The 9,858-nt window shown below is 38.2% G+C and overlaps 1 protein-coding gene across 2 annotated transcripts in view; it reads right to left on the bottom strand.

Annotated features, from left to right (window-relative positions):
* Positions 1-1,506: 1,506 nt before the first annotated feature.
* The window catches only part of CCDC6 (coiled-coil domain containing 6), a 52,429-nt gene continuing 44,077 nt past the window's right edge, over positions 1,507-9,858 (bottom strand). The window contains exons 8-9 of one of the 2 annotated variants that reach the window (XM_030275810.4): positions 9,340-9,464; positions 1,507-7,007 (exon numbers count right to left, since the gene is read on the bottom strand). In XM_030275810.4, coding sequence (XP_030131670.3) covers positions 6,816-7,007; positions 9,340-9,464 — 317 coding nt within the window. In that variant the 3' untranslated portion in view covers positions 1,507-6,815. Of the gene's footprint in view, positions 7,008-7,997; positions 8,990-9,339; positions 9,465-9,858 lie in introns of those variants that run through there. The other variant, XM_030275811.4, reaches the window with a different exon arrangement.

Genomic DNA, 9,858 nt, shown 5'->3' with positions numbered 1-9,858 from the left:
AGCCATGGCAGTCAGGGCCAAGCAGAACAGCTGAGGAGAATAAAGGCCTTTTAAGAAACACTGCCTGTGTTCCAAGAGCAGAGCTACACGGATCAGCTAGGTTAGCACTGGCTGAAATACACCCATGGCCTGGTGCCCAGGAATTTGCAGCCATCAGAACCCAAGGATCTCACTGGTCAGAGTGGAAGAGCTTCCCATTGCAGGCACAGCTCTGTGCTGACTTCAGCAGAGCAGCAGCTGAACAGGACAGAGACAATGGATTCAACCAACAAGTTTAGCAACACTCAAGACAATGAATACAGCATAAGGTTAAGTACCTCTGAGACTTTCAGATCTAAACCCAGAATCTTGGCAAAACAACCATACACAGCAAGCAATACTTAGACAAGTTACTCAGTATGCCACAGGTGACCTCTGTGCTAAGCTGATGGATGAATACACACAATAAAAAAGTGACAAAATCAGAAACATCAAAAGGGATGGCACAACAAAGTACTCGCGGAATTTACACAAACGCATACAATCTAAGGTATACACTGGCTCATGCTCTAAAATCATTAAATAGAATAACTGATTAAGGTTTTACTAAGAAAATATGTAGAAACACAAAAGCTATGGTGGATTCCTAAGACAGATCTCCATTAAAAAATAACTGAATCCATCAATCATAAAAGGACTTAACTGAACAATCAGGTGTGATTACAAGACAATCAAGAAAAGCTGGCAGACAGCACCTGATACCATGACCTTTACTACTACAAAGGAATAGCAAAAGCACTTTTCTGAGCTACAGAATATACAGCACATCCCTTAGCATAGGCAAGGAAACATTTTTTGCCTTCTCTCCTCCCCACAGTTGATACCATATTAGAAAAATAGCTGTCCTGCCATGTACAGCTTTTGGCTCAGAACACATAGGATGTTTTTCTGTAACTTTGTACAAATATGCTTCTCTGCGCTTATGAACTGAGAAAAAAAATGGTAAAAAGATGAAACTCTATTATCTGCTTTACCCTCCCAAGGAAAAGTACCTTTAAGGTAAGGAGGTCAACTAAGACCAAAAATACTGCAGCTTTTGCTGTGGCAAAAAACAGCCTGAACTCCCATGGAAGGCAGCTGTGAGAAGTTAAACAGACATGTTTAATTCAGAAAGGTATTCTGGAATTTCCCCACAATAATAACTCAAGAAATATAGCTACATTCTTCCAAGACAGAAGCAAAACTGATGGAGTCAAGCATGCTTTGAGCTTTGAATATCCACCTAATGCAAAGAGAAGAGCACCTCCTATGTAAACTTTATTATGTGAACAGGTTATTGCCCAGGTTACACACTCAGACATTTGACACAAGGAATGGCCCAACTAGAATCAAAGACATCAAAAACAAAGACAAACATGTTTTTTTCTCTGACCCCTAGTTCTCATTTTTCTTACTCTTTTTCCCAGTGATGACAGGCTGATAAAGAAGGAAATATACATCCACCCAGTAGTCTTCCATACAAGTAAATACAAAAAAATCAAGTGTTTATTGGAAGTCTGCATGAAGGCACAGATGAGCTTGATTACAGACACATCGTAACAATTACAAGTATATGTAAACACCTTGAGATATACAAAAAAGCAATAATACAGCTAGTACAGGAATAGACTGTAACCTGCTAAAAAAACCAAACTTCTTTCTATCTGAGGTTTTTACAACAAGCTCTGACCCACACCAACACAGTGAATGTTCTTAAAATCACCACTTGGATTCATACTCAACAAGTCTCCACTTTGGCCATTGTTTGATCCAAATTTGAAAAGGCTTCCTTCACTAGAATCAGAAAAACATAGAACAACCAGCTAGACACCCAATCAAGCTATAATGAGGCTTTATTGATTCTCTAAATATACAAGAGTAATCACCAAGGTACTGAAATTAAATATAAGCTTCAGAAAAGCTCAAGGATGCTTGTTCCACTTGCATTTGAGGAAAATGCTGTATTTCTGCAGGAAAGGAACAGTCAACAGCTGTCAGGTGATTTTTTTCTTCCTCCACAGGAGGCTTAGATTTCATCTGAAACACCTGCCAAAACAAAAGTCAGCAATCACAAAGTAAAGTGCCTTGGACAGCTTAGGTTTTACCACTAGAATAAAACATCCCAGTTTAAAGATACAGATTTGTGTTTTATCATGAGAAAACCCACCTTTGCACACAGAAGACTACTTGCAATATTTCTATGGAAAGGGGAGTTGCTTTTAGTGACTTTTTGCTGTTGTTTTTCAATTAGATACCAACGTCATAAACTTGAAGAACTGCAACACAGCATTTTTTCCAATGGAAATCACAATTTTAAAAAAGCCCCCCCCTCCCCCCCGAAACAGTTTTAATACAGGCAATCTCCAGGCCTAGAAAAAGAGCACTCTGAGCAGCAGTTTCACTACAGAGACACAATTTTCACAAACTCAAACTTCAACCATCTGTCCTAACTCTTCACTCCTCCTCTACAAAAGCATTATAACCTCTGGAGCCCCATTCCAGTGACGAAAGACTCCCATCCAGGTAATACATGCAGAACAAAACCTAACACAGCTACGACATTTCTGCTGACCCTGTGGCCACATCATCCCAACTGAAAGATGAGGTAGTACTTTTCTTTGGAGCCAAACTAGTGGAACAGGCACAAGCACTCTTCTCCCTAAGGTAGCAGCAGCTGCCTGTAATGCAGTGCCAAACTCCACAGTTTATCTCCTCTTCAGAACACACCTAAAATCCAAAACCAGCTGCTTAGAAAAATAAATCATTATATGAGCACACACTCCCACTTAAACTGCATTGTAAAGGCCACAGTCTGCCGTGTTCAGTGACTTCCTCCTGTCTACACAGAGGCATTGACTCAAACTCTACTTGTACCGGGACTAATGGTTGTTGACTAATTTGGTTGTTACCCAAAATTAACATGAAGGTATCCTGAGTACTTGTTATAGTGAGACGTGGAATTTCAAATAATTTAAATTTTTAAGAACCTTGATCCAAATGTTAAAAATAAAGAAAGGCTGGGAGAGGAATTCTGTTCCTCGGGGAACTGAGGAAACCATATTGTCTCTATGCATACAGTCCATTTGGTATTCAGGGGCTCTGTTTGCTCTCTCTTCAAGAGGAGAGATCTTTCCTCTCAAGGAGGTTGTTGTAACATATGTATGTATTATAATTTTATAGCTTACACTCATAAACCTTCTGTTTCTTATGAGATGGCTTGAACTGGAGAAATATGCTCTGCATAGTCCATGCTCTGTAGACTCCCAAGGATCAAAAAGAAATAGACTGCCATGACTGAAAAAAAGGAAACATCAGAAAGAGTTGAACAGTATTAGGATTTGTACTGCTTGTAAAACTAAGCACTAGGGTCAGGAAAAACACTGTAAAACTCAATCAAGGTCCCTGGCTGCATCCTCTTAGCAAAGCAATAATTGACACCGAGGATGAGACACTGTGTTTCTTTGACTGACATACTATTTAAGGCTTTTATTTGTCTCCATGATCAGTTTCCATTTATTTAACAGAGTCCATGTAGTCTGTACAAGTGCAACTTGCACAGATCCCAGGAAGCTTTCTCATTGTCATTGCTTCCAGGACTGCATTTTTCATTCAGCTGAAGTGCACAGGGATTCCACCCAGGCAGCTGGATTCCTAAATGAAAACATTTTAACAGGAAAGAAATCCTGTTCTGCTAAGCTCCAGTACACCAATTGCCAATAGAAAAACACTAACACTTTCTGGAAAAACTCTGATGTATTTTCTGTCCTTGGGAATGTGCTCTCAGATGAGTACATGTAATTAAAACAGTCTTATCTGGCTTTTAGCTGAAGACTACCTCCAAACAGTCCCACCTCTTCTTCCAAAGAACTGGAACAAATCATGGATAAAATAAACTCTTAGTGCTCTACAGCTGCATTCCAGTGTCCAAGCCAGATCCCTCGAGAGAAAATACAAAAAGAAAGCTGCTTGATTGTCAGAGAGGAAAGCACCGCTAAAACAGCTGAAAAGTAGATTTTATTTTTTTAATCTTTAGCTGTGAAGGGGTATGCTCACAAAATGCTCCACACAGCTAGAAATTGCTTCTGGGGACTTACAAAACTAGTCACAATGCAGTGTGCATCTGAGAGGCATTAGTGATGAAAAGGATGTCAGAAAACCACCCAGGTGCTTCTGAGAGAAACAAAGCACTTAAGCCCTCAGAGTGAGCTGGACCTCACTGTCAAGTGAGTCTCTCCAGTCTATAGATCTGATAAAATCACAGCTGCAAAATCATAATTCATGACTATAATTCACAAGGAAAACTGAAAATCCATTTACATTTATTAGGAGATGGTTGTGCACAATTTCTCATCTTATTCAAAAAGTCTACAAATAGAGTTTAACACTTCTGATTTCAAGCAAATGTTTGTTCAACGTTCTTAGTTCAATAAGGCCAATTTAGTGCCTTTTTACACTTTCAAGGTTTAGTATACATTTGTCAGTTCTTCACTTTCTTCCGGTAACAGTCCCACTGGAACAGTAAGGAAAGTTCACTAAGACACTTTATAACAGCAGCTGAACTTGGGTTACACAAATTCAGTTTTGGAATATGCTTCAAATGTAAATTATTCTAGGCAATTTTCCATTTTGAGATCTTAAAACACCATCAAAGGCTCTTCCCTTTCCACCCACATTTGTGCTACCACCACCATGAGATTGCCCTCCACAGAGCCATACATCCAAGGATCTCAAAGCACTTCAGAAAGGAGGGCACCAATGCAAATTCTGGGATACTTGAGCTGGAATCCTACTTAATAAAGAATATATTTTTTTCTTCGTCTTATGTTTACAAAAGGACAAGCATCAAACTAAGCTGATCCTGTCTTCACCTTAGTCCCACCTCTGACTATCTGTCACTTTCTCTCATTCAATCCTATCATTTGTTCAGGAGCTCTGTTTAATTATAATGCTCACAGCTGAGTTTCCTCTATGGCAAGCTGAGCATCTGTTATGGTCAATTATTTTCAGGTGGAAGTAGTGGTCAAATTTTAGGTCTGTCACAATCTTGAGAATTGTTTGACTGGAGAGTAACTACCATAATTAATGTAATGTAATTTGATAATGCACTTGATCCCATATTGGTTTAAGAAGTGTAATAGACTATATATGCATTTCTCTAAATTCTCTCAGAGCTGAAACTACATAGCTACGGTGAAGAAATTCTAATTTTGCCTTAAGCGGAACATTTTACAACATTATTTTAACTTACAACTTTGATTTAGAGCACTATTTTCATGAAGATTTTCAGTTTGCAATTCTGACTGAATAGGTGAGTGGCAAACATGACATTATATGTACAAGTATTAGTATACTACCAGAATGCTGTACTTCTTTCTTAAAAATGTCCTTAATAAAGCATTAAGCATGTCAAACAAACTTTTGTAAACAAAAGATAAATTACTCATGTTCTGCTCTGATTATAGCCAGATACATATTCTCATAAAATAAACATTCTCTTGTCATTTTCCATGGCCCACATATCCATACATATGAGGTAAACCATTTAAAATTATCAATAATATATAAATCCCAGTACTCAACAGGAACCTCAAGAAAAATGTAACCGAGTAGGATGTCAATATGAAGAAGTGACACTTTGTTCCACTGCAAAGTGAAACCAATTTATTTGTGCTAAATGAATGGAAAGAATGTATTTGGAATACATTTCTTTTTACATTGTACCGGCTTAGGCTGCTAAATAAGCATTCATTAGTGCCATGTTGTGCTACTTTCTTGTACTCTGTTTCTACCAAGCAATATAAAGTTTTGGCTGTTATGCCAATATATTCCTCTATGCTCATCTCATTTTCTAAGTTTTGAACATTGAAAATACCTGTTCAAACTTTGCTTCAGGGGCATCACAATGAATATATTTTAACAAGAAAGAAATTATCATCAGTTGTTCTCTACAATCACATCGCCTTCTGCAGCAAAAAATTCCAAGAGCACACACTTGAATCAGCTCTCAGTAACCTGTGGGCAGGACCACACTCCCCTACAGTCACTGCGACAGGGCACATGGTATGGGCAGCTTACAGGTTAACAGAAATGTCAAGTGACATCATCAAATCTTAAGGTCCACAAATTGTACATTCCACAGACTCCAACAAGCCAGTTCTCTCAGTGTAAAGTTCTGACTGTACCATATGTTTGAGGTGCTTTTAAACAGGAGAAGTACGGATGTGTCCTCTGTGAATTAAGCTTATTTGCTATGTAATACCAGAGAGCTTGTGTCTTGGGCACTGATTAGGGTGTCTGACTCACTTTTGCACTAGAAGCTGATATTTTAAATGACTGAAACATAGTGCTGATCTTCTATAAGCTTGGTAAACACTGTAATATTTCAGAATTTATCACGTAGCCCATCATGCCTTTCATTTTCTGCAAATTGTCATGAAAAAATATAAAAAGGTATCCCTTTAATTTTACAAACCTAAAAGCCAGGAAAATGAAGCTTTGGAGCCAAGCAAAACGACATAATGCCGTATTACCAAACAGAGTAGCAAATGTTCCAGCCAGAGAATGGACATACATGTAGTTCAAGTAAACACTGATGGAAAACTTTGTTAAGTTAGTGTTGTAGACCCACAACACTGGCTGCATTTTATACAAACGTTTACAACACAATTAACAGTGAAGCCTATATAACCTCAGTGCAAATAAGTCAAATCCAAATATGCCAAGTAAGCCTTTGGCTTTTAGTAAACTGCTCCGTGTTATGAGTCCACTTCTGACATAGAGACTGCTGAGCACATGCACTAAGGCTGAGAGGAGGGATGCACTGCATGTTGAAAATTGGCTGCCTGCGATGCCGCGGCTTGGCCCGGAGGTTGCACAGGTGGTGGAGGTGGTGGCGGAGGTGGCTGCACTGGGGTCTGCGTGTTTGGAGAAGGAGGAGGAGTGGGACGTTTAAATTTGTCGGGGCTGTTACTTCTTCGTGGTGAAGGCCTCTGCAGAACAAATATTGAAATTATGTTTAACACACTCCTGAACAATGTTAGGTGCAAGTCCTCTAAACTTGGCAAAGGAAAAAAAAAAATCGCACAAAGAAGTCTGAACAATTATGTGGGAAGAAGAAATTTCAAAACATTGCAGGAGTCACAATACAACTTTTACATAAAATAAATCTTCCTCTGAAATGGAGTAGCAAAGGAAAGGGGAGTACTCTTGACATCAAAGAGAAAATGCATTCCTTCCTGTCAGCTTGCAGGAAATGAACACAAGACATGTCCTGCAGATATGTTTACCCGTGATGACCAGCAACCTAAAAAGAAATGAGATGCTGCAGGCACAGTATCTCCCAGCTGTGCCTGCCCAACCAGTAGGTGCTGAGGAGCCCTTGACTTCATGCTGTGGGCACATGAGGTACAAGTATGTGGTACCTGAGTGTGGGTGGGTGTACTCTGTGAGTATCAGAGTCTGCCCAGAATCTCTAGTTCTCTGAAAGACTCTTAGCCCACACACTAGAGCAAAACCAAAGCATAATACAAGCTGCTCTTTGGAGAACAAAAAAAATATTCCAATGCTTTGAGCTGCAGGAGTGAAGCAGTTGTTAGAGAGACCCCCTCAACTGAAATCACAGATTTTCAACAACTGGTACATTTAAACAGAAAGATTTAAATCCCACTTTATCTTTACAAACTGAGGGGCAGGAGGAAAAGGATCATCTTTAATATTAACAATGCAAAAATAGAAATCACACTCCACAACATTAACTTCTGCACTTTTGACACAAAAATGCTCATTACTTACCAATCCGGTTAGCATTAATCAACAATCTCATGGCATGACAAAACACCTACCCATAATTACTAACTGACCACAGGTGGTCAGCTCTGGGGAGAAGCATGATTACAGTTCTATACAAAATGTGCTACAGGTAAAGTTAAATTTATTTTGCAATGGAGATCAAAAATGAAGAGTCAAGAATGAAACTGCAGTTTAGTTAAATCAAATATATTGTATCTATTTTTCTGCACAACTATGTACAATAGATTAAGCATATATGTAAAATCCAAGAGAGTCTTGAAAACTGACTGATACCTCTGAAACACTTAGTATCATTTATTGCATTTGAATACATATAATTAGGGGACCTGGTATCAGTATTGAGACAAACCCATAAGCTGCTTGTTGACACCTTTCTCTGAACAATTAGTATTTTGTTCTCAGGATGATCTGTTTCAGTGACTCAATTCATTTAGAGTTTTGGAAAAAGTAGTATTTCACAGAGAACAAACATAACAAGTTCTTTGATAAACCCATTTATAAAGTTAGTTTCCATGTTTCCCAGAAGCATAAAGATCTTCCTCTGATTAACTTATGTGATACACAGCCATTGGCTGAGCCCCAACTAGAATTCTACTTTCCTGCTGAGTGCCAGCTTCCTTTCTGTTCTACCTATCATTGCAGTGTTCCCACCCACCATAGCTCAGTGAAATTGTAACAATTACCTTTGCACACTCATCTAAACCAAAAGCACCCATATTTTAACACTGTACTAAAAATTCTAATAAAATATGCTTTTACATCTGAGAGCGACAAGTATAAGCAAAAACCTTGACGAATATTTACATACTACTATACCTGCTGAGAAAAATCAAAATGGTCTTAACACAACTACCATAAGGTATTTTTGCCATATGGTTAATATTTAGGCTTTGTTTGCTTATGAAACTCCACAAATATTCAGAAGAAACACAATGAAGTGGAAATGCATCAAACATCGCAGGTAAAAAGGAAATAAATTCAGTTGAAAGATATGAGAAATTTCCCTAACAAATGTTTATATTAACTTTCTTCTTTGCCAATGACAATAGAAAATAAGAGTTAACTGCCTGTTACAGTGACATGATGGTAGCATTGTGTGTCATCCTGAAGAAAACCTGAGCTTGAAGCAACCTCAGATGACTCATCCGTCAGATGGTGGAGACTAGGAGAAAAATGAAAGCAATGTTTTTACTTCCTGGGATAGGCTTAGTAGCTTAGAACATCACTTTTCACACCCTGCCTGCTGATCCATAAGATGATACCTATTACTGTCCTTAAGATGATAATACATCCTATTCTTTTGCAGAAAACAAGGTTCTCCAAAAAGAATCAGTTTCTGAGGGGTGAAGAGGAAAATCAGGGTTGAAGAAAGCAGCAATAGGTATCTTGGAGTAAGGAGACAAAAACAAACATTTACAAAAATGTTTTGTAAAAAAGTTTAAGGACAACCACTCATAACTTCCAAAAACCAAACTATATAGGTAACAAATATTTACTCATTTAAATACTTACTGTAATACCATGGGATGGTCCCATATGTTGCACATGAAGGCCTGGGGAATTGTAGTAAGACATTCCAGCTCTAGTCAGTGAAGTTGGTGGTGTGAAACCAACTGTGTGACTTGCATATGACAGACCTAAAATTGTTAAAACAAGGTAACATCAACATTCTTGTTTGATATTAAAAACTAAAGTGTGAGGGGTTTTTTTAGATTTTTTGGTTCTGAATCAATGATAGCCTAAAAACTGGTAAGTACTACAGATAAGTCATCTAGAAAATACTAATTGTACTGAGAAGTGTGATGCTTATTTATTTTCTTTTCCTGTAGCATACTACCATATGTTTAAAACATACATTATACAATGCTAAACGTAACTTTTCACTTAAGATAAATGGTGTAAGACTCCTACAGTAGCTTAGTTCTAGTCCATAAGTATTTCCATTCAGCATTCCAATTCTCCATGGAGGAAATGGCTCCCTGAACTACATAAAGTCTGAAGAAGCAGAGAGGTTGTGCCTGGAGAAGGCAT

Source organism: Taeniopygia guttata, chromosome 6 (genome assembly GCF_048771995.1).
Source record: "Taeniopygia guttata chromosome 6, bTaeGut7.mat, whole genome shotgun sequence".
Classification (NCBI taxonomy): domain Eukaryota; kingdom Metazoa; phylum Chordata; class Aves; order Passeriformes; family Estrildidae; genus Taeniopygia; species Taeniopygia guttata.
This window is presented reverse-complemented; position numbering and strand designations above follow the sequence as displayed.